This window comes from Macaca nemestrina, chromosome 7 (genome assembly GCF_043159975.1).
Source record: "Macaca nemestrina isolate mMacNem1 chromosome 7, mMacNem.hap1, whole genome shotgun sequence".
Classification (NCBI taxonomy): domain Eukaryota; kingdom Metazoa; phylum Chordata; class Mammalia; order Primates; family Cercopithecidae; genus Macaca; species Macaca nemestrina.
In genome coordinates, this window is record NC_092131.1 from 43,489,381 (window position 1) to 43,515,157 (window position 25,777).

Sequence of the window (25,777 nt, forward strand, 5' to 3'; positions counted from 1 at the left end):
TGCCTTGAAGCTTTTAGGCCAATGCTTCTCAAGTTTTAATAAACCTATGAATTATGAAAGAATCACTGGGGATACTTGCTAAAAGTACAAATTCCCAGTGCAATCCTCTCTCCAAGATTCTGGCTCAGGAGTCTGGGTCTAGCCCAGGAAATTTAAAACAATCTTCCCAAATGATTTCAAGGCAAGTGGTCCCTAGACCACATATGCACATATACATAAAGGACTGATGTGTTGAAATGGAAAAAAAAGGAAAAAGCTATGAAAAAAAAAAATACTCAAGAGAAGCTAACCTATATACAAAACTCCAGGCAGAGGTGGCCTGCTTGCACCACATTTCTGTGTCTGGAAACCATTCCCCCATACTGTTTTCATCTAATTTTGTAAAACTGCCTTAAATACAAACCCAGTTAGTGGTTCATTTTTAAAGCACATTATTTAAAAATGCAAACAATAATGCTGACAAAATTTTGCTGAAATGGATATGCTTATGCATTGCTTGTAAAAGAAAATTGGCATAATCCTTTGGGAAAAAAAACTGAAAATAATTTCAAGAGCCATAGAAATTATCATAAATTTTGATCCAATATCATCTCTCCTGGAAATTTATTCTTTTAAAAACATCATCCAAAATTAGGAGGAAATTTTTATGCATGAGGACATTCAATGCAATCATTATTTATATATCAGAAAAACTAGAAATTGCCAAAATATATAAAATGATACGGTTTGACTATGTCCCCACCCAAATCTCATCTTAAATTGTAGCTCCCATAATTCCCATGTGTCATGGGAGGGACCCAATGGGAGGTAACTGAACATGGTGGCAGGTCTTTCCCGTACTGTTCTCACGATAGTGAATAAGTCTCATGAGATCCGATGGTTTTATAAGGGGCGTTCCCCTGCGCACGCTCTCTTGCCCGCCACTATGTAAGATGTGCCATTGCTCCTCATTTGCCTTCCACCATGATTGTGAGGTCTCCCCAGTCATGTGGAACTGTGAGTCCATTAAACCTCTTTCCTTTATAAATTACTCATTTGGGTAGTCTTTATTAGAAGCATAAGAACAGACTAATACAGAAGGATAAAGGGAGCAGCAATACAGTCAGATATTGTTTAAGGACTTGATGCTTATTAACCTAACTTATGAGTGAGTCTCCCACGAGATGTAGCCCAGGCATCAAAATCTTTACCCTTAACCACTACAATATACTGCCTCTTAGTAGGTAAGTCAATGCACACACATTGGCTTGATGGAAAACTATGCTACCATTAAAAATTATAATTATGAAGATTATAATAACTTGAAAGTACATATGATATTATGTTTAAAAGTACATACAGGCTGGGCACAGTGGCTCAGGCCAATAATCCCAGCACTTTGGGAGGCTGACGTGGGTGGATGACCTGAGGTCGGGAGTTCAAGGTCAGCCTGGCCAACATGGTGAAACCCTATCCCTACCAAAAATATAAAAAATCAGCCAGGCATGGTGGCACATGCCTGTAGTGTCAGCTACTCAGGAGGCTGAGGCAGGAGAACCACTTGAACCCAGGAGGTGGAGGTTGCAGTGAGCCGAGATTGTGCCACTGCCCTCCAGCTTGGTTGATTGAGCAATACTCTGTCTCAAACAAACAGACAGTACATACATAATTGTTCAGAAGCTAAAAATTCTAATTATGGACAGATAAACTCTGGAAAACAGTGCAGTTGACTGGTGGGAAGTGCTGGGCATGTTGTGCAGTGGTTCAGGCACAAGCCTTGGAGTTAAACAGACCTGGGTTCTAACATCAGTTCCACCTAGGAACTATAATGTAATCTCCTAGGTATAGTATGTAATCCCCAACACACTATTTAACCTCTGTGAGCCTTAATTTCTTCACTTGTAAAACAGAGATAAGACTTCTTCTTCCGGAAGTAGGGCTTTTAATCACCTGACATCATCTAAGTATACCTTTGCCATCCATTTTCACCCTTTTCTGCTTTCCTCTCATGGCTGTAGGCTTTCTTCCCAAGTGCCATGCACTGGGTTAAGAAACACTGTCTCATCTACTTCTGTATAATAACTCTGTGAATTAAATGCTATTACTATCCCTATGCTCTATCTTGGTATTTGAAATCAATTTTTTTCTTCTGTGCAGATACCTCAATGCAATCAACATTTAATTCTATTATAGTAAGTAAACCAACTGACCACAGGAAGCCTGAAAATAAAGAGTTGTAATTTTTATTTTTAGAATCACACCATAAAATCCATACTTTTTTTTTTTTAAGGCAGAGTCTCGCTCTGTCCACCAGGCTGGAGTGCAGTGGTGCCATCTCGGCTCACTGCAACCTCTGCCTCCCAGGTTCAAGCGATTCTCTTGCCTCAGCCTCCTGAGGAGCTGGGATTATAGGCGTGTGCCACCATGTCCAGCTAATTTTTGTATTTTTAGTAGAGATGGGGTTTCACCATGTTGGTCAGGCTGGTCTCGAACTCCTGACCTTGTGATCCACCCACCTCAGCCTCCCAAAGTGTTGGGATTACAGGCGTGAGCCACCGCGCCCGGCCAAAATTCATACTTTTAAGGCTTTGATTGGTTTGTTTTTGTCAATCTGAGTAACTGATTCCTTCTAAGGAACAGTCTGCCTTATACCACTGTGTTCTAATATGTTTGTTTGCATCTTTAACTAGAAAACCTGTCTTATTATCTATTCTTATCAATTAAGAAAGTAGGCCAGGCATGGTGGCTGAAGCAGGCAGGGAGGGAGCAGGCAGGGAGGCTGGGGCAGGCAGATCACCTGATGTCACGAGTTTGAGACCAGACTGGCCAACATGGTGAAACCCCATCTCTATTAAAAATACAAAAATTAGCTGGGCGTGGTGGTGGGCACCTGTAATCCCAGCTACTCAGGAGGCTGAGTTGGGAAAATCGCTTGAACCTGGGAGGTGGAGGTTGCAATGAGCCAAGATTGCACCACTGCACCCCAGCCTGGGTGGCAGAGCGAGACTCCATCTCAAAAAAAAAAAGAAAAAAGAAATTAAACAAATCTTTTTGCTAGATTAGCAATAAGCCTCAGAAGAGGAAATACCATAAAAATATAAGCCAAAGTGCAAAAAATGTCTAATAAGTTTCTATTTGGAAATAGTAAGAATCTTCAAACCTTCTAAGTCCATAGCTGGCTTTAAACCCTTTTGCTTGCTACCATAGAAACATTTCATGCTCTGGCTGCCCTGTTGTGAAATACAGTCCCAAAATAACACTGATGTTGTATATTATGATGGTTTTACAGGAACAAGAGTTTTTAAATTATTTATTTGGTTCTTTACAAAACTGCCATCCAGATACATTTATTCCGTCCATAAGATGTTTTTCCAACTGCTTGATTGTATACAGGGTTTTGCGTTTTGAAAACATCCTGCAGCAACAAGTTAATTACTCTACCCAGCATTCCTAACAGCTAAATCATTGGGTTGGTTCCACACTTACTGGGGAGGGCAGCCTGGCACGTGGAAAGTTCCATGGTTTGCAAAAGGTCACCAAGGCTGAGAGGCATTGTTCTGCTCTGTACTCTGAGTTCCCAGATTCTTGCCCTGGTGTACACCTCTGTGCCACTTCTGCCTAAAGCTAAAGCATTTAAATTCTTTATAAGTAGCCTAAGAAACCTTGGATTTTTTCCTGTGATGTGGAATGCCACTTTGGCCAAATCTATGAATTTTTTTAATTCTTAGATGTTTTTTAATTGGATGCTTACAAGCCCTTTAGCAAGAACTTTGTAAGCATAAAAAGCACACAAACAACAACTATATCTGCACCATTCAAGATGGCTGCCACTAGCCACATGTGGCTACTGAGAATGTGTCTAGTATGAATTGAGATATATTATAGGTATAAACTAGATACCAGACTTACTACAAAAAAGTAACGTATCTCATTAATAACTTCCTAATATCAACTTCTGTTGCAATGATAATATTTTTTGCATCATTGGGTTAAATAAAAGACACTATTAAAATTAATTTCACATGTATCTTTTTACATTTTTAAGATATGTTTACCAGAAATTTTAAATTACATACATGGCTTTCATTATCTCATTATTGTGCAGTGCTAGTCTGTATCAGTTGGAATATTTTGTTACTGGAATACACATATAAATTATCCAGTGAGCTTTAAAAACTGACACACTCTTCCTATGTAAAATGTCTCAGTACATCTCAAAGATTTAAAAATTTCCATCATCTCTTTATCCTAGACAAAAGTTACTTTTAATACTGGCAGTGAAAAAACTCTAAAGCACACTATAAAATCTTACTTACACCATATAGCTTTTGGGTTTCTTTTCCAGTGAGTTTTTTTCCAAGTAACGAGCTAAGTAGTACAATAATGCCATGAGGAAATTATCAAGATTCTTATTCCTATGGGGATATTTGAAACAACAAAAAGAGTCAACGCTAACCTATTTCAAACATAAGATTTCTCATTTAAAAAAATGAGCACACAACACAAGAATAAATAGAAAACCATGTTATCATGCCTATCAAAGAACTAATTTACCACTTAAAATTCTATCTACTATATATTTAAAGATTTAAGAAGTCTGGTTTTTGTAAGTAAAACTTTTGGAGAGGTCAGACACTAAATTCTTATAGTTGTGCTTACTAATTAATTTTCATTTTTAAAAAGTTATTATACAATATATTTCCATTGTTTAAAAAATATAGAGAAATGTATCAAGTAAAAAGTTCTCTCCTCCTACATCTGTCACCATCCTACTCCCTAGTGGTTACCACTACTAAGAGTTTGGTATGGGCCAGGCACAGTGGCTCATGCCTGTAATCCCAGCACTTTGGGAGGCCAAGGCGGGTGGATCACTTGAGGTCAGGAGTTCGAGACCAGCCTGGCGAAACCCCATCTCTACTAAAAATTACAAGAATTAGCTGGGCGTGGTGGTGCATCCCTATAATCCCAGCTAGTTGGGAGGCTGAGGCAGGAGAATCGCTTGAACCCAGGAGGTGGAGGTTGCAGTGAGCTGAGATTGTGCCACTGCACTCCAACCTGGGCAAAAGAGCGAAACTCCATCTCAAAAAAAAAAAAAAAAAGAGTTTGGTATGAATCCTTTCTAAACTTTCTAAAACATAAGACAATCACATATAACATCCTCCTCATCCTCCTCCACCAACATATACACATGTATAAGAATACATGCCTTAAAAATGTTTTTTGGTGGCCCGGCGCAGTGGCTCATGCCTGTAATCCCAGCACTTTGGGAGGCCAAGGCGGGTGGATCACGAGGTCAGGAGATTGAGACCATCCTGGCTAACACAGTGAAACCTCGTCTCTACTAAAAATACAAAAAAGAATTAGCTGGGCGTGGTGGTGGGAGCCTGTAGTCCCAGCTACTCCGGAGGCTGAGGCAGGAGAATGGCGTGAACCCGGGAGGCGGAGCTTGCAGTGAGCTGAGATCGTACCACTGCACTCCAGCCTGGGCAACAGAGCCAGACTCTGTCTCAAAAAAAAAAAATGTATTTTGGTAATAAGTGGGGTAATACTATATATACAATTCTTTGCAACTTGCTTTTGTCACTTTTCTGTGTAGCATAGACCTCTTTCTATGATATTATATGTAGATTTTCTTCATTCTTTTAAAGAGCTGAATAGAATATTCTATACCTCATATTTAACTGTCTTCTATTGTGGGTATTTCGTTTTTTAAAAAAATATTATAGACAGAAGTGAAATTGCTACCACAGAGTGTATGTGCCTCGCTCTCTGAAAAGGCTGCACTGATTTACAATGCTCTCTCATTTGTTTTTAACTAGAAGTCACTGTTTTCTTTCTAAATATTTTTTCAAGACTTTTGCTGCCTTCTGTGTGGCCCCAAATGCAAATTATTTCTCCGGCACTGCTTTCTTGAACTATACCTAAAGAGCAGGATGAGGGTGAGCATTACAGATTTTCTTTTCAAGATATTAATAACTCCCCTTCTCAGGTTGGGTTCCCCCAGCAACAGACACTGGGCCGAAGACTTGAAAGTGAACAGTTTAGTTGGAAGTGATCTCAGGAAATATCAGTAGGAAAGTGGGGAAATGAGGCAGGAAAGGAAGCCAACAAAGAGGGTGTTAACAAGTAAGTGGAGTTCAGTCCTGCGGGGACTCTGGGAGACAGCGTAGAAAACATCTCAAGAATTTACCTACCAACTCCTCCTCCAGCAGGGCATTGAATAAGGGCTGCTTCTAGGGCACTGATTCCCTAGCTCCAAGCTTGCCCTGCAGTCAGGCTGAGTGTGTGCCTGTGATGGAATGAAGCCTTCAGGCCGAGTCTCAGGCAGTTGCCACAAGCAGCCTGCATGTGTATGCTAAGGGAATGGGGAGGGGTGCAAATGGCATCGGGCACCCAACTCTCACTGAGCGTTCGTGGTGCAGAGGCTACGTGAGGCACAGCCACGCACAGCCACACAAAGGGGACACAATTACACAATTACTTCCCAATTTTGTAGCTGAGGAGACTGAGGCTTAGAAAGGTCAAGAAACGGTCACGCCTGTAAACCCAGCACTTTGGGAGGCCGAGGTGGGTGGATCACAAAGTCAGGAGATCGAGACCACCCTGGCTAACACGGTGAAACCCCGTCTCTACTAAAAGATACAAAAAACTTACCGGGCGTGGTGGCGGGCGCCTGTAGTTCCAGCTACTCAGGAGTCTGAGGCAGGAGAATGGCGTGAACCCGGGTGGGGCGGAGCTTGCAGTGAGCCGAGATTGCGCCACTGCACTCCAGCCTGGGCGACAGAGCAAGACTCTGTCTCATAAATAAATAAATAAATGTCAAGAAACTCACCCAGAGCCACACACCTAGCACATCCTGGGGCTGCCAAACATAACTAGTAGAGAAAAGTGATCTTCAGTAAATGGGTAGATCTTTTTTTTTTTTTTTTTTTTGAGAGGGAGTCTCACTCTGTCGCCCAGGCTGGAGTGCAATGGCACAATCTCGGCTCACTGCAACCTCTGTCTCCCAGGTTCAAGCAATTCTCCTGCCTCAGCCTCCCGACTAGCTGGGATTACAGGCGTCTGCCACCATGCCTGGCTAATGTTTGTATTTTGGTTTTTTTTTTTCTGAGATGGAGTTTTGCTCTGTCACCCAGGCTGGAGTGCACTGGCGCAATCTCAGCTCACTGCAACCCCCACCTCCCAGGTTCAAGTGATTCTCCTGCCTCAGCCTCCCAAGTAGCTGGGACTACAGGCGCCTACCGCCACGCCCGGCTGATTTTTGTATTTTTTGGAACGGGGTTTCACCACATTGGCTAGTCTGGTCTCAAACTCCTGACCTTGTGATCGCCTGCCTCAGCCTCCCAAAGTGTTGGGATTACAGGCGTGAGCCACTGCACCCGGCCAGCAAATGGGTATATCCTTTAACTATTATATAAAAATAGCACAGTCCATGTGAGACTCTGACAGCATGCTCTCCATACTACTTGCCCTGGGATTTTATTTGGGGTTCCTATGACTTCTGGCTTCCTCTCCCCAACTCTTTGGTCGCAGTCTTTGTGACTAGGATGGCTTGCATAGAGCCAGTCTCACACTCTTCCTCTAAAAATCAGATTTGTCATCACTTATCAGATGAAGTTACTGAAAAATAAAGGATAAAAGATCTAAAATGCCTCATAAGCAATAGATACCTCATAAATGTTGTAAAAGAACAGATCCGCTGCATCTCAGTATCTTGTAGCAAAAGCAAAGTAACAACTGAAAAGAGAAAATGGACAATTGAGAGAGGCACAAAGAGCTGCCTTAGAGAGTCACACAAGATATGTTTATGTATGGATGTTATGTATAGATGGGTGGATGTTTATGTACGGATGGATGGATGGATGTTTATGTATGCATGTACAGACGAATGTTTATGTATGGATAAAGAAACAGTTACTCACATTTAACATCATCCAGTGTAATGGTGCCCTGTTGACCTCGTTTCTCTAAAGTTTTAGCTGACTTATCATCTCTTGCAGCAAGTCTTTTATCTGTCAACCTGTTTTGGAATATAACAGTTGCCAGTAGTGGTTTAATATATTTTAGTTGTATTCAATCTATCCTGAGGTGCAGAAAGCATTTATTAAACAGTAATAAGAGCCTGAGTGTCATACATGGGTTTTGTTTGATGTAAGATCATTTTGGAATGCTTTTTATTAAACATTTTATTTACTATGTTAAGGCAAGAGGGATGTTCACTGTCTGATGTAAAATGTTTCTACAAATACCATCCAAAATAGATCATTTAAATCATCTGTTCTGGTGTACCTATCATTTTCAAACTTTAAAAAACTGTAAAAAGTTGAAGATGTGCTAACAGCCAGGTTAACAGAATACATTTATTGGGACTATTGTAATTCCTACCACAATTCTGAAATAGCGCATGTTCTTTCTTTGATGGGTATTCGCATTGCAAACTAGAATAACAGGAATGGTATTTTCGTACTTTGTAAAGGCTGAAGCCATTCCACTGAGAGATGCTATGCAACTCTGGCATGATTGGAAAGTTAATCTACCTGTCTGAAGCTGGACCATCAATTTCTGCAAAGTGAACTGCTTTGCCTTTCTTTCCTTTTTCCTTGACTTCTACTGCAGGTGTAAAACTGCAATAAAAATGAGATAATTAGGGACTTCACCTTTTCTAGGGGAAAACAAGTCAAATCATATCATAGCTCATAATCTTTGGACTAGCATATATTATCAGCAGAGGCTGAAGAGAATCTGAGACACAGCAGTGTTCAATTCATGTATTTATAGATGGAATACTTATCTAGAGAAAAATTAAAACTTCAGACTTTACATTCAGCCTCTAACCATCAGCAGTCTCCAGAATACCACCACACACAGAGTATCTGAAAAATCTTGTAGCAACTTCGGAAGAAAGAGAAAGCTCTTGGCAAGTTTGAAAAGATTATTTATTGAGGTACTTGTTATATGACAAGTGCTTTTAGGCACAATCTCATTTAATCCTCATGGAAACTCTAACACAAAATATGATCACCATCTTTACATACAAGAAAAATGGAAACTTAAAGAGAAATTAAGTGACTTGACTAAAATAACAGCAACTGGCAAAGTCACGACTGGTGCCTAGGTTTTTAGCCATAGAGCCGAGTGCTGAGCCACCAGGCAATCCTGCCTCCCAAACAGCAATCTCAGTATTCACTGCTGTGGACTCTTCTAAAGGCCTCAGCCATCTCCATCTCCAGGTGGGTTTCAGGGCCTTTTACTTAACTCAGAGTTTCTCAGCGTGTTGTACGAGCACTACTAAGCCGTAATGAGTCTGACTAACACAGGAACCCAATTAAGTAACAAACAAATCTATACTGACGATTTACTATGTGTTAGGAATTGCTATGACATTGGAAATAAGATGGTTTCGCATCAGAGCCATTGAATAGACTTTTGAGAGTCTCAGCAAATGCTAACAGAAAAACAGAGAAAAGTGTTTTGAAGACTAACAGGACGAGGTTCCTGCCTTATAGATAGTACATTTTCTGGGAGAACTGTGGTGTCTGTCAAACCCATTGTGGGTTATAACAATGCCACATTGATAACACAATGCAGAAATTTACCCTCTGCCCAAAGTTATGTGTCCCTCTGTTAAGCTGAGATGCAGATGCAGTAATAGAAGCACTTCCCCTAAACTTTATTCATTCTCTAAAGACAAATATCAATCATGAGAACTTTATTATTTCCTTGGTAAATCCCACAAATAAATTTTGTTAAAGAAATACCTCCCCATGAGAGTAATAAAGTCAGCTTGGTACTTTCTTCTTCTTCCAGGAGTTTCTCCAACTGCCTGGCAATATTCATGTTGTAGGTTAGTTCCTAAAAGCACGTACACAATATTACCTCAAGAGAATGATTTTTTAAAAATTATTCCACTGTTTTTTTGTTTTTGTTTTTGTTTTTGTTTTTTTGAGACGGAGTCTTGCTCTGTCACCCAGGCTGGAGTGCAGTGGCCGGATCTCAGCTCACTGCAAGCTCCGCCTCCCGGGTTTACGCCGTTCTCCTGCCTCAGCCTCCCGAGTAGCTGGGACTACAGGCGTCCGCCACCTCGCCCGGCTAGTTTTTTTTTTTTTTTTTGTATTTTTTAGTAGAGACGGGGTTTCACCGTGTTAGCCGGGATCGTCTCTCGATCTCCTGGCCTCGTGATCCGCCCGTCTCGGCCTCCCAAAGTGCTGGGATTACAGGCTTGAGCCACCGCGCCCGGCCTGTTTTTTTCTTTTTTTTTAAGATGACTGGCACCAAGTTGGCCAGTGATGATTTCTAAGCTTTTCATTCTTTCTGGTGCTGCTCTTATCACCGGTCTCCAAGAAATGGGTATTCATGGGGCGGGGTGTGCTAAAATACTGGAGGTGGAGGTGTGCAGGGAAAAAGAAATGGAAAGATACCAAACGTTGGTGGTGGCTACCTCCAGAGAGGGGTGGGGGATTAGACGGAGCAAGAAGGAGAGAGGGTAATGAAGAGATCTCAATTTCACATCTGTATACGTCTGCATTATTTGAATTTTTTATGAAAATGTATTACCTGCATAACTTTTCAAAACACTGATATACAGACTAAAGAAATCCCAGGTGCTCCCAGCTCTCTCCTGGGTTTCTCTTCTCTAGAAGATGAGAGAAGGTAGAAACACTAAATCTAAGTTAATGTCAAATAAAATTGTGTCTCCTCCCCCTTTTCTCGGCCCATCACTATAATTCAAAGTTTCTTGCTATACTAGTTTGCCTGAGATGTTCTGAGACAAGAAAGCCTTAAAATAAGAAATTTGGAAAGATACATTTGGGACTATCTTATTTATATAGATCAGGTCTATGAACTAAGTCAGATGAACTTGGAACTATAAAACCATAAAATTGGCCAGGCTTGGTGGCTCACACCTGTAATCCCAGCACTTTGGGAGGAAGCTGAGTCCAGGGGATTGCTTGAGCCCAGAACTTGAGACCAGCCTGGGCAACATAGTGAAACCCTGTCTCTACTAAAAATACAAAAAAATTTTAGTTGGGTGTGGTGGTAGATGCCTGTGTTCCCAGCAACTTGGGAGGCTGGGATGGGAAGATTGCCTGAGTCCAGAAAGTGGAGATCGCAGTAAGCTGAGATTGCACCACTGAACTCTAGCCAGCCTGGGTGACAGAGTGAGACCCTGTCTAAAAATAAATAAAAAAGCGAGGCTGTGCGCGGTGGCTCACGCCTGTAATCCCAACACTTTGGGAGGCCGAGGCAGGTGGATCACCTGAGATTGGGAGTTTGAGACCAGCCTAACCAACATGGAGAAACCCCATCTCTACTAAAAATACAAAATTAGCCAGGCGTGGTGGCTCATGCCTGTAATCCCAGCTACCTGGGAGGCTGAGGCAGGAGAATCGCTTGAATCTGGGAGGCGGAGGTTGCAGTGAGCTGAGATCACACCATTACACTCCAGCCTGGGCAACAAGAGCGAAACTCCATCTCAAAAAAACAATAGTAACAAAATGAAATAAAAAATAAAATCATAAAATCATAGAATCTGGGGGTTATTAGAAGTAAAAAATATCATCTAGTATAATGCTGTCATTTTACTGATGGAGAACTAGGGCTTGGAGAGGCTGACCCATGTCCCAGTGTTAGAAACTGGTAGGTAGTGCCTGCCAGTAAATAGCCTGGCATTTACTGCTAAGCTTTTAGTCCTTATGCTCTGACCTCTGGACAGACCTTCTCTACTTCACACTTGTCTGAGTGGCTTTCACTTCACTGAAGTCATTCTCTAGCTTGGCTGGTGAGACAGGTTCCACTTTGTGAGTGAGTGCTCTGCTATAGCCCTAAAGCAGCCTATGCTCACAATGCATTTGGACTCACCAAGAAACAACACTAGAAATAACTGAATTTTTTTTTTTTGGGGGGGGGGACTGAGTCTCACTCTGTCACCTAGGCTGGAGTGGCACGATCTCAGCTCACTGCAACCTCTTCATCCCAGGTTTAAGTGATTCTCCTGCCTCCGCCTCCCAAGTAGCTGGGATTACAGGTGCCTGCCACCATATCCTGCTAATTTTTGTATTTTCAGTAGAGAAGGGGTTTCACCATGTTGGCCACGCTGGTCTCGAACTCCTGACCTCAAGTGATCCGTCCAAAGTGCTGGGGTTACAGGCATGGGCCACCACACCCAGCCAATAATTGAAAATTGCACTGTGAATTGAACCTCTGATTGGTGCCCAAACCACAGTCTGGGCTAGCTAGCCTGTACCCTCCTACTATCTCCAGAGTACAAGGTGGATATAATTTCCTAATATTACAATATATTCATGTCATTCCCCTTGCCTTGGAGTAAACAGGAAAGCAATTCATATTTTCTCTCTAGAATCCATCACGTAAATGCAGAGGGCTTTTGGCTTCCACACAAGTTAGACCTCTTTGATGGTTCTCACAGAGTCTACTCATAGAGTAGGGTTTCCTTGGTTTTATGTCCTCAGGGGAGTCCATGACCTTGGCAAAGATTCAGGCAGACTGCTGGTTCCCTCCCAGCTTTGGAATAGGGGCACTTGAAGCAAGAAGGGAAAGGATAACAGGTACTATGTGAGAGAGAAAAGTCTGCCTCGTGGGCCAACCTAGATGATGCCTGTGAGTAAAGGTGTTATCTCTTTACCAAGTAAGAAATGGGCATGCATGCTGATGAACTATACCAGCACCCTCGTTTACGTCTCATGAGGCATTATTATTTCATTTTATAGATTAAGGAGCTAAGAATTATTGAGGCTGAGTAACTTGACAACTGATAACCATCTAGTAAGGGGCAGAGCTAGGATGTGAACCCAGATCTCCCTTCAAACCATTCTCCACTGCTCTTCCTTAACTAACTCTTAAGAAATAATGGGAGCCCTGGCCCCAGACGCTGCAGCCGCCGAGACGTTGATGCTTAAGAAGAACCGGATTGCCATTTACGAACTCCTTTTTAAGGAGGGAGTCATGGTGGCCAAGAAGGATGTCCACATGCCTAAGCACCTGGAGCTGGCAGACAAGAATGTGCCCAACCTTCATGTCATGAAGGCCATGCAGTCTCTCAAGTCCCGAGGCTACGTGAAGGAACAGTTTCCTGGAGACATTTCTACTGGTACCTTACCAATGAGGGTATCCAGTATCTCTGTGATTATCTTCATCTGCCCCTGGAGACTGTGCCTGCCACCCTACGCCGTAGCCATCCAGAGACTGGCAGGCCTCAGCCTAAAGGTCTGGAGGGTTAGCGACCTGTGAGACTCACGAGAGGGGAAACTGACAGAGATACCTACAGATGGAGTGCTGTGCTACCTGGTACCGACAAAAAAGCCGAGGCTGGGGCTGGGTCAGCAACCGAATTTCAGTTTAAAGGTGGATTTGGTCATGGACATGGTCAGCCACCTCAGTAAAATTGAAGAGGATTATTTTGCATTGAATAAACTTACAGCCAAAAAACCTTAAAAAAAAAAAAAGAAAGAAAGAAAGAAATAATGGCCACCCTTTCCCTGGCATTTCTGGCATGGAGGTTATGGGTATCTGTTGTATTCTGATAGCCATCCCCATCAGGGTATAATCTGCAAAAGTAAGACAAGACTTGCCTATGAGTAGGGAGCTAGGTTGTCTCTAAGGGTAAGATTTCCCGTTGTCATTTGACCAGGAGAGAGGCCAGGGAGTTCAAGCTGGGGGAGGGGAAAGGGATCATCTTTTCTTGATCTGAACTTCAGAATACCTAGAAGTCTAGCACTCCTCTTGGCTAGTGGTATAGAAGCTGGCCTACCCCAGGTGGAAGAGGACTAAAACCTCAGAACTTTCAGGGTCTTAAGTTGATGGGATAAAACTTGAATGCCCCCCGAGATCAAGATGTTACTTTATGAAACAGATTATCTGGATTCAGGACACTCCATTTTCCTCCCCTCTCTCTGGCTACAATTTATTGGTCTCCTTCTAAAGCTCCTTTTCTGAGGAATGTTCCTTCCCTAAATGAGGGCCCTCTCAGAACCCCATATGGTTATTCTTCTCATTCCCTCTGAATAATTCCATCTACTTCACTAGCACCAATAACACACAAATTTATATTCAAGGCTCAGATCTTTCTGCACACTTATAAAGTGACACATCAGTCTATTGAACACCATCAATCAGCTGTCTTAGAAGCATTTCAAACTCAGTCTGTCCAAAATAAACACATTGCCCCTTAACTGTGTATTCCCGCCTCCTGTTTCCCCCATCTCAGTAAATAAGTACCACCATCAAACCAGGTGCTCACGCTGGAAAATGGTGTCTTCCTTGATTCCTCCATCACCCTCACCCCTCATGGCTCACTAATCACTAAATTCTTTAATATCTTTTTAAGCTACTTCCCTCTCTTTCCATTGCCACCATCCTAATTTTAGCCATCTGTCAACTGAATTTCTGCAATTGTTTCTTAACTGATCTCCTTGCCTTCAGTCTTGTCTCCCCCAAAACAATTTTCCATCTTTTAGCCAGTCGTTTTTCTTTTTTCTTTTTCTTTTTTTCTTGAGATAGGGTCTCACTGTCGCTTAGACTGGAGTGCAGTGGTACCATCATGGTCACTACAGCCTCAACCTCCAGGGCCCAGATGATTCTCCCACTTCAGCCTCTCAAATAGCTGGGACTACAGGTGTGCACCACCATGCCTGGCTAATTTTTGTACTTTTTGGTAGAGATAGGGTTTTGCCATGTTGCCCAGGCTGGTCTTAAACTCTTGAGCTCAGGCCATCTGCCTGTCTCAGTCTCCCAAAGCGCTGGGATTACAGGCGTGAGCCACTGTGCCTGGCCCAGCCATTTTTCTAAGATGTGGTTTGTTTTTTTTTTTTTTTTTTGAGACAGATTCTAGCTTTGTTGCCCAGGCTGGAGTACAACAGCGTGATCTCGGCTCACTGCAACCTCCACCTCCCGGGTTCAAGCGATTCTCCTGCCTCAGGCCTTCCAAGTAGCTGGGACTGCAGGCGGGTACCACCACGCCCAGCTAATTTTTGTATTTTCACTAGAGATGGGTTTTGCCATTTTGGCCAGGCTGGTCTTGAACTCCTCACCTCAGGTATTTCTTCGCCTTGGCCTCCCAAAGTGCTGGGATCACAGGCGTGAGCCACTGCACCCGGGCCTAAGATACAATTCTAATCACAGGTGACTTCTCTGCTTTGATGACTTCCCTATGCCATCTAAATAAAGTTCTAATTCCTCACCATGATATACAAGAGCTTTTATAATCTGGCCCTGGTTTAAATCTACTTCGTCTGGGACCATATACTCAGCCCAATGAACCACCTGTAGTCCCCACATTATGGCCCATGCGCTTGCAGGTCTGGGCTTTGCCCATGTTCCTTCTCCCTAGAATGCACTCTCTTCCTCCCCAATCAAATGGCCCTTTACCTTGCCAATTCCTATTTTTCCTCAGGTCGTAGCTTAGATATCACCTCTCTTGGGAAGACTTCTCTGTCTCCTCTGTACACTGGACTTCAGGAAATCCGGGTCCCATATCTGGATCAGGCCACTTTGGTGAATACAACTTTCCTCAGCCCTGGTGCCCAGCCCAGTGTGGCAGTGGCAGCAATTCCTCGTAAGCGAGCCCCAAGCAGAGCAGCAATCTCAGGGAAAAAGAGTTCGGTTCAACAGCACTGCTAACAAAAAGCTCTCTTTTTGACTATAGCCTGGAAGGGTCTGGTTTCTTTTCAGTAAGAAGGGCAGCATGGATACCCCTGCCTGTACCTCCAAATGCCCAAGCTGTCTGCATTACCTCCTTCCCACCACTCAGTGGAAAAGCTGCAGCTCTCTCTTCCAACCCTGATCTCTGATCTTGATCCCAGTCCCACCTTCCTTTCTCTGTCTATTCATTTTTTCTGCCATAACAAATTCACTTAAGATTTTCCTACCTTTAAATCAAAACTAACAAAAATTCCCAAAACCTTGCCTTACTCCCAGATCCACTAAAGGTTACTATGTCTTTCTTTCCTTCATTCACCGGTAAACCTACTGATGAGAGTAATCTATTTTGGGCCAGGCACGGTGGCTCACGCCTGTAATCCCAGCACTTTGGGAGGCCGAAGTGGGCGGATCACCTGAGGTCAGGAGTTTGAGACCAACCTGGCCAACATGGTGAAACCCCATCTGTACTAAAAATACAAAAATTAGCCAGCCGTGGTGCCACATGCCTGTAATTCCAGCTACTCAAGAAGCTGAGGCAAAAGAATCGCTTGAACCCGGGATGGGGAGGTTGCAGTGAGCTGAGATTGCACCACTGCAATCTAGCCTGGGGCAACAGAGCGAGACTCCATTTCAAAAAAAAAAGACAAAACAAACCAAAAAAAACAAGAGTACTCTATTTTGGGGGTTTTGTTTGTTTGTTTTTTGAGGCAGGGTCTCACTCTGTTGCCCAGGCTGGAGTACAGTGGCGGAATTATGGCTCACTGCAGCCTCAACTTTCTGGGCTCAAGTGATCCTCCCACCTCAGCCTCCCAAGTATCTGGAACCACAGGCACGCACTACCATGCTCAGCTAATTCTGTCCATCTTCGGGAGAGACAGGGTCTTGCTATGTTGCCCAGGCTGGTCTCAAACTCCTGGGATCAAGTGACCCTCAACCTCGGCCTTTCAAAGTGTTGAGATTATAGGAGTGAGCCACCACACCCGGCTAAGTACTCTATTTTTGCTAGTTTTTCATCTTTATCTTAGATTCTCACCTGTAACTACTGTCATCTGATGTATACCCTACAGCCTTCCTGAAGCTGCTTCTCACCTAGTCCCTAGAGATCCCTAACTTGTTAAATCCACAGGCCTCTTTGCAGTATGTGCCCTCCTCAGAACTCTCCAGCCTGTGACACTGCTGACCCCTCCCTGCCCAATCCTCTTTCTTGGAGAACCTTCTTTTGCCCCTGAGGCCTATCTGTATCAGGGTTTTTCCTCTGATCTTTCTAATCATTCTTTCTCTCTCTCTCTCTTTTTTTTTTTCTTTTTTTTTGATACAGAGTCTCACTCTGTCACCCAGGCTGGAGTGCAGTGGCATAATCTCAGCTAACTGCAACCTCTGCTGCCTGGGTTCAAGCGATTCTCCTGCCTCAGCCTCCTGAGTACCTGGGATTACAGGCGCCCACCACCGCACCTGGCTAATTTTTACATTTTTAGTAGAGATGGGGTTTTACCATCTTGGCCAGGCTGGTCTCGAACTCCTGACTTCATGATCCACCACCTAGGCCTCCCAAAGTGCTGGGATTACAGGCGTGAGACACCACCCCCAGCCCATTCTTTCTCTGTCTTTGGCCAATTCCTCTTTGCCTGTCTCCTATTCTTGAGAGCAGTATGAAGATACCGATCAAAGGCTTAAAATGTGTACAATAATTAAGACATATATCAAGCCAATTGTAATGTACAAACCTTATTTTAAAGACTGATTGAAACAAACTTAAAAAATATCAGACAACAGGGGACATTTGAATACCGACTGAATATAATTGAATATATGATATTAAGGAATTACCATTTGTATTTTTAGGTATATAAATAGTAATTCAGTTGTATTCTCCTCCTCCCCTTCTCTGTCCCCCTCCTCCTTCTCTTTCCCCTTCTTCTTATTTTATATATTGGGACTCCCAACCTACATCGGTTGTGTTTTCTAAGGTAGTGCTTATTTTTTGAGATACATACTGAAATATTTACAGATGATATGATGCCTGAGATTTGCTTCAAAATAATTGAGGAGTGGGGTAGACAGAGGTATAGATATGAAATTGACTTTAATTTGGTACTTGTTGATGCTATGTTATAGGTTGGTTGGGGTTCATTACAACAGCTTCCCTATCTTTATATATTTGAAATCTTCTAATATAAAAAGTTATAAGTGGCCAGGCATGGTGGCTCACACTTGTAATCCTAGTACTTTGGGAGGCAGAGACAGGAAGATTGCTTGAGCTCAGGAGTTCCAGACCAGCCTGGGCAACATGGCGAAACCCCATCTCTACAAAAAAATACAAAAAAATTAGCTGGACCTGGTGGCATGCCCCTGTAGTTTCAGCTATTTGCTGGGGGGCAGCAGGTGGGCGTGGTGGGGGCTGAAATGGGAGGATCGCTTGACCAGGAGGTCAAGGCTGCACTGAGCCAAGATCATGCCACGGTACTCCAGCCTACGTGACAAAGTGAGACCCTGTCTCTAAAATTCTAAAATAAAATAAAAAGTTTTAAATGTTTACACACACACACACACACACACACACACACACACACATTTTGGAGATTTGGTCTTACTCTGTCACCCAGGTTGGAGCACAGTGGTGCAATCATGACTCACCACAGCCTCAATCCTCCCACCTCAGCATCCCAGGTAGCTGGGACTACAGGCGCATACCACCAGGCCTAGCTAATTAAAAAAAAAAAAAAAAAAATTTGTGGTAACAGAGGTCTCACTATGTTGCCCAGGCTGGTCTCAAACTACTGGGCTCAAGCAATCCTCCCACTTCAGCCTCCCAAAGTGCTAAGAATGCAGATGTGAGCCACCACAGCCAGCCTATTTATACTTATTTTTTTTAAGTTTTTAAAATAATGCTGCAAGAAAAATAAAATTGACAACAAAATCAAACCTGCAGGGCAGGGTACCGTGGCTCATGCCTACAATCCCAGCACTTTGGAAGCATGAGGCAGGCAGATCACTTGAGCTCAGGAGTCTGAGACCAGCCTGGGCAACATGGTAAAACCCTGTCTCTACAAAAACACAAAAATTAGCCAGACACGGTAGCATCTGCCTGTAGTCCCAGCTACTTGGAAGGTTAAGGGAGAATTGCTTGAGCCTGGGAGGCGGAGGCTGCAGTGAGCCTGGGCAATGGGAGTGAACCCCTGCCTCAAAAAAAAAAAAAAAAAAAAAAAAGAACCTGAACCTACAAAGACTTCAGATTTTGGAATTATCAGTCACAAAATGTAAAGTAAATGTAACCAGTATGTTGAAAACACAAAATAAAAATAACATGGTAACTCTTAACATTGGTGCACTGGTGGTCTTTGGGTATACAACTGTGGTAGAATCTTCACTTTCTGCTTTGTACATTTATATACTTGTTTTTCAGTAGATATGTACAATTTTTTAATGAGGAAAAAGATATGAAATGACGGAAATGCAGAATGTTAAGAGAGTGTGTGTGTGGAGAGAGACAGAGAGAGAGGGGAACATCAGAAGAAGATTTGGAAAGCTATATATGTATACCATAAGATGTTAACAGTTACTTGCTGGGTGGGACTGTGCTTTGTTTTTGCTTATTAGTATTTTGCAATTTTTTTTTTTAAGAGACAGGGTCTTGCTATGTTGTTCAGACTGCAGTACAGCGGCTGATGCTATTCCCAGGTGTGATCATGGCACAATATAACCTCAAATTCCTAGTCTCAAGCAATCCTGTCCCCTCAACCTCCCGACTTACTGGGACTACAGGCACTCACTGATGTTTTTAACCCTTTTCCTATTTAGAAAAAAAAAAAAAGTGTAGCTCACTGCCAGCATTCATTTAATTTTACATAAACACCCTCTTTGAGGCTGAAGCAAATCTGACTGATTTTCCATGTGAAAATAAAATATAAAACTATTCTTAGAGTTATTTCTCAACAGAACTAACATCAGAATCATCTCAATCATCAGAATCGTCTATTTCAGAACAATCATATTCATCAACTGAATCTTTGGCTAACAACTGTTCGAGAACGATGTTAACATCATGTGTAGGAATGCTACGTTTTCTAGGATTTGAAATCTTCAGCAATAGACAATTACTATATTTCGTAAGTGGTAATACCACTAAAAACCGAATGCTATAAACAGAATGTCTTTTGTTTCCAAAGTCAATATACTAGAACGATGAGAAAATAATAAGGAAAGCGAGATATTTCATGGCAAAGTTATCTTGGGGTAAACGCTGTAGCTGCAAGCGCCACTGGAGAGTATTCTCTAGGCAAACAAGAAAATGGTTAAATAGTATGATTTAAAAATATATATTTCATAATTTTTTTAAGAAGGTATTTCCTAGGGTTCCAGCCTCAATCATTCCACTTCCCACTCTAATTTTGCACTTGCCTTTCTCTTAAGGGCCAAACTCCTGCCTACTGGATTCTTAACCTGGGGTCCTATTGGCAGGCACCTTGAATAGTATGCATTTTAAAAAATAAGCTTGTTACCCTTTACCCACTCCACACACTTACTGGCTCTCCCCACCCCTGCTTATCTCTCCATTCACCTGCCAGAGCTCATCTGGGTCCTAGTCACCTCCATCTTGGATTGCTGCATAATTGTCTTGTCTGCCTAGTTCCAATCTTGCCCTGCTGGGTGTGAGAGCAGTCACTGAACACACCTGCTACCTTTGCAGCTTCCATCCCTACCACCGTCTACTTTCAACCACCTCTGCCTCAGCCCTGCCCCTTCACTACCAACTGGAGTAACGTAAGTCCCCAGTAGCACTGTCCGTAAGTTCCCAGTAGCACTGTCCGTAAGTCCCCAGTAGCACTGTCTGTAAGTTCCCAGTAGCACTGTCCATAAGTCCCCAGTAGCAGTAGCACTGTCCGTAAGTTCCCAGTAGCACTGTCCGTGACAGAAAAAGCATGTTCCAGTTAAAGAGTCCTCTCTGACTTGGAACCTATCTGTTAAAATTTGTGATGAAGCCAGGTGCAGTGGCTCACGCCTGTAATCCCAGCACTTTGGGAGGCCAAGGCGGGCAGATCACCTGAGGTGGGGAGTTCGAGACCAGCCTGACCAATATGGAGAAACCCCGTCTCTACTAAAAATACAAAATTAGCTGGGTGTGGTGGTGCATGCCAGTAATCCCAGCTACTCAGGTGGCTGAGACAAGAGAATCGCTTGAACCCGGCAGGCGGAAGTTGCCGTGAGCCAGGACTGTGCCACTGCCAACTTGGGCAACAAGAGAGGGACTCTGTCTCAAAAAAAAAAAAAAATTATGATGGAATATGCTCAGATTTTAACAGGGAACCAATACCTGTATTTCCAATGAATCCAAATACCAACTCTGACCTAAAATACACAAGGGTCTGCCTTCCTCTACCTGAGCAGGTAGATGCCCAAGGTAATCCTGATACTATAAGGCTCACCACATTAAGTTACTTAAACACAAAGCAGCTCTACCAAAAACGGGCTGGCTCAACCCCATCTGTTCTTCATAATATTCCTTTTCCACCTCCCTTAATGGCCCCCCAGTTTGTGTACTCCACATAGTCTGGGGTTTGGAGTTTTTTTTGTTTTTTCTTTGAGTTATAACTTACATGTAGTAAAGTGCATAAATCTTAAAGTGTGCAGCTTGATGAATTTTTTACTATGTATATACCCACAAAGCTATCACCCAGATCAACATATAGACCATTTCTACCACCTCAGAAGGTTTCCTTATACTGTCTCCCACTGCTACCAGTTGATAACTCCCTAAAGGTGACCACTATTTTTTATTTACTCTTCTCATTAAAGTTATTTTTTGCCTACTTATTAAAACTTTTATACAAATGTAATCATGCAGTATTTACATTTTTGAGTCTGGCCTCTTTTGCTCATGTTTTTATATTTTGTCATATAACCTACATTTTAAATCATACCATCATGTAGCTATTCTCCAAAATTAGTGGAAATCGAATCAAGCCACAGTTTAACAATTTGGTAACAAACAAAAAGAAACTTTAGTTTATGAATACGAATATTTTACAGATATGAAAGATGATATGAAACTGATAGCCGTGAACTTATTAGTAGGCTCAAATATGAAATAGCACCATTTAGGGTGGGTCGTCAGATTAGCACTGAAAATTAGTTTGAAAAATACTGTCAGCCAGGTGCAGTGGCTCACACCTGTAGTCCCAGCACTTTGGGAGGCTTAGGAGGGTGGATCACTTGGGCCCAGGAGTTCGAGACCAGCCTGGGCAACATGGTGAAAACCTGTCTCTACTAAAAATACAAAAAATAAGCCAGGCATGGTCGTGTGGGGACTAGGCTGAGATGGGAGAATCACCTAAGCCTGGGAAGTCGAGGCTATAGTGAACCAAGATCATGCCACTGTCCACCAGCCTGGACAACAGGAGTGAGACTCTATCTCAAAAAAAAAAAAAATGGTATTTAATATTTATATACACATTCTCTTGTGCCTTAACATGTATTTTGACTCCTGTAACTATCTTGTCTGTCTAATCCAAAGCTATCTCACTGTCTATCTCACACTTACTGAGGGTGATGTTTCAGGAGCCACTGGACAGAATCTTCTGCAGCAAACCTGAGAAAGAAAACTGAAATTACTGCTTTGAAGTGATGGGTTACTCAGAAATACTCAAATATATATTCTATAAAATGTAAACTTTTGATTTTGACTGTAATAAAATGTTAAGCCTTTGAATTATTGTTTAATTACATGTCATTATATTTATAATGTAACTATAAACATCTAGTATAAATATATATGTCTGCTTAGCTAACTCCTTTCCTGACCTCCAGCCCCATTTGTCCAACAGCCCAAGACATATTAATGTGAACAAGTCATAGCAACCTGAAACACACGGCCAGTTTTGTCATGCTATTTATTTATTTATTTTTGAGATGGAGTCTCTCTCTGTTGCCCAGGCTGGAGTGCAGTAGCTCGATCTTGGCTCACTGTAACCTCCGCTTCCCACGTTCCTGCAATTCTCCTGTCTTAGCCTCCCAAGTAGCTGGGATTACAGGCTCCCGCCATCACACCCGGCTAATTTTTGTATTTTTAGTAGAGGTGGGGTTTCACCATGTTGGCCAGGCTGGTCTCAAACTTCTGACCTCAAGTGATCTGCCCACCTCAGTCTCCCAAAGTGCTGGGATTACAGGCGTGAGCCACCAAACCGGCCGCCAGTTTTGTCACTTTAATGCTGTATATGGGTGAAGGGCAATCCCAGCCACCTGATCACCCAAGTCAGACACAACTAGGAGCCAATCTAAACACCTGCTTTTCCCTCTCTCTTCACATCCAATCCCCACATCCTATCTAAACATCCTGTCAATCCTATCTCTTAAGTATTTCTTAGTCCTTTGCCTTTCTATTTTTACCAACATGGAGTTAATTCTAACTCTCGCTATTGCTTACTTTTATAATTATCTGTAATCCTATAACTGACCTTCTAATTGATCACCTGCATCTATTCTTCCTCTGTTTGAATCTAGCAGATTCTTTGAACATGCTCAATAAATATTTATTGAGTACCTACTTAAGAGGTTCTGTAGATGGCTCCAGAGACCTGAAGATGCATAAGACAGTTTCTGCCACTGAGGAGCTTACTGTCTAGTTGAGGGAGACAGTGAGTACACGAAAAGGGCTTTGGCATTAGACAAATCTTGGTTCAAACTATCAGTTCTGCTACTTACTGGCTGTATGACTTTGGTTCAGTTGCTTAATCTCCCTGAGCCTTGTTTCTTCATCTATAAAATGAGGACATTAATGTTCACTTTCCACAGTTGTTTTAAGAATTGGAAAAATATGTAAATATCTGGCACATAATCAGTGCACAACAGAGTGTCTAGTATTATTAGTTTAGCTATACACTTGTTAAGAGTCAGTGTCTTCTTAATAGAGATTAGAATCAGTTTTTCCTAATTTAGTAATTTTATCTTGTGAGATTCACCATCTATTGCAGCAGGTATAATATGGTCCCATTAATGTAAAACTGTATTTCTCTAACTCAAAAAGGCAATTTTATAAAGTAATTAAAAACGTGGACTCTGTAAATCAAACAGACATACATTTAAATAATCTTAGTCACCTCTGAGCTGTGTGATTGGGCTAAGTCACTTAATTTTCCTCAAATCGCTGAACCCTTTGAAACCTCAGTTTCTTCATCTGTAAACTGGTTAACATGCAGCTGTTTCAAAGAGTTGGTAAACTGGTTAGCACAGTGTCTGGTCCATATGAAGCAGCTGATAAGTGTTCAGAGAAAGGCCGTTCACTGAAATGATTGTCTCCAGATGGTGAGGTTTCAGTGGGTATTTATCCTTTATACTCTTCTGTGTTGCTTTTTTTCCCCCCAGGCACATGTAATTTTTATAAAAACTCTAATAAAGTGTTGTTAAAATTTACCTTCTGAATTCAAGAGTTCTGGTTTCATCTTTCCAGTACCACATCCCTAATCGCAATCCCAACTGCTGTAAAACGAAATGATTGCAGCAAAAATAATTAAAAGCTCAATTTACAATCCACATGCGACAACAAACCTTTAACAATAATTCCTACTTACTAACACACCTTTTAAGTAATAAAAAGGAAACAAAAAACAATGGTTCTTACTAGTTCCTCTTTACACTTCCAATAAGAGTGTAGAATCCTAAAGTGTTAAACTTGAAGCTAGGATTTTATCCCTTTGATTTTAGGTGTGGTTTCAGTAAAAAGGCAGGAAGGAGGGAGAGGGAGAAAGGAAGGGAGGAAAGTAGACAAGAAGGAAAGAAGAGGAGGAGGAAGGGAAGGGCGAAAGGAAGGAAGGAAATTGAGACTACATATAGCTTATCATAGCAATTTACCAATTAATTGGAATTCAGACAATAAACTGATGCCCAGGACAACCTCAGCTGTCTAGTTCTGGAGCCTTCCAGGCTCCAACACTGCCCTTCACAGGCAGTGGCAAAAAGTAAGTACACCCTTTTCACCTGTGGAAGCTAGCACCCCACCATCCTTTCTACCCAGAGCGGGGCTGCTTCCCCTGCAGTAGGTACCCTTATTTTGCAGACAACCAATTTGAGGTGGTGAGGTGGGATTTCGTAAATACCTAACTACCTGCGCAGGGAGCCAGAATTCAATTCTGACCATCTGTCAAATACACCAGAGGTGTTTTTTTTCCAGGCAAATATGGCCAGGTGTCTCTGAGAACCGCCAGCCCGGGACGAAGGCGACGACCTGCCTCTGGAGGAGGGCGAGGGGCGCGGCGCCAAGAGCCGGTTGGGGGCAGCAGAGCCCGCCTTGCTCCCAGCCCAGGTATGGGGGCGACCAAGGCTGCACTTACATCCATTAAGTAAGGCGTCTGCCCACCTAACCGCTTCCTCCTCGCATAAAACTCGGGCACCCGGTACATGGCCTCTCCCTGGCCGCCACACGGCGTCGCCGAGGATACCGCCCGGGGCGCTGAGCGGGGCGGGGCGTCGCTTCCGTCCTCGGCCGCGCGGGCTGCTGCCGCACGCAGGCTTCTGCCGAGATTTCCAAAGCCCAGCCTGGTGCCCTGTTTCCCAGTCTTAAAAGCCGTGGCGACTTATTGGCCTATCCATTGAAAAGCCGCCCAGGGCATCATGCTTCATGGCATTCCAACCGTAAACTTCATGAAGTTATTCACTTTACTGTTTTAATTGGAGTAACTACATTCAGTCCTAAGGGAAGAAAGATCCATCTCTTCCAAACTTTCATGATTACCACTATTATTAAGTTCAAATCCAGGATGGACCTAGGTTGATGAGGAGAGCAGGGTTGAGGTGGGGAAGCAGGGTAGCCTCGTGGAAGAGAACCTGGGTACGGAAATAAGAACAGTTGTGCTGCTTAACGAGCTGTGGAACCTAGGACAAGACTACTCTGATCCTGCTTCTGAAAACACCAAATCAGGGGTTATGTGGATTTTTAAGGAGTGGTGTGTGTAAAGCACCAGTCTTAAGTACTCAAAATTAGTGTTGCTCAAAAACAAAGAACCTTCCTTAGTGTCAATGGGTATTCAATTGATGTTTTTACATTTACACTTTTCAAATCATATGTCTTGTAATTCCTTCTTGCAACTGAGTTGATAATGCTGATTCTGGTTGATTTTTTTTTTCCTTCCAGCTCTGAGTGAGCAATGCT

The 25,777-nt window shown here is 42.7% G+C and overlaps 1 protein-coding gene and 1 pseudogene across 3 annotated transcripts in view; one reads left to right on the plus strand and one right to left on the minus strand.

The window, feature by feature from the left end:
• The window catches only part of LOC105473698 (protein phosphatase 1 regulatory subunit 36), a 43,771-nt gene extending 18,654 nt beyond the window's left edge, over positions 1-25,117 (minus strand). For 2 of the 3 annotated variants that reach the window (XM_011727628.2, XM_011727627.2), the window contains exons 1-7: positions 24,960-25,117; positions 24,044-24,108; positions 22,175-22,222; positions 8,517-8,603; positions 7,902-7,999; positions 7,650-7,716; positions 4,296-4,394 (exon numbers count right to left, since the gene is read on the minus strand). In XM_011727628.2, the coding sequence (XP_011725930.1) occupies positions 4,296-4,394; positions 7,650-7,716; positions 7,902-7,999; positions 8,517-8,603; positions 22,175-22,222; positions 24,044-24,108; positions 24,960-25,028 (533 nt within the window). In that variant the 5' untranslated portion in view covers positions 25,029-25,117. The remainder of the gene's footprint in view (positions 1-4,295; positions 4,395-7,649; positions 7,717-7,901; positions 8,000-8,516; positions 8,604-22,174; positions 22,223-24,043; positions 24,109-24,959) is intronic. The other variant, XM_011727629.2, reaches the window with a different exon arrangement.
• LOC105473697 (small ribosomal subunit protein eS10-like) lies at positions 12,866-13,455 on the plus strand (annotated as a pseudogene).
• Positions 25,118-25,777: the final 660 nt, after the last annotated feature.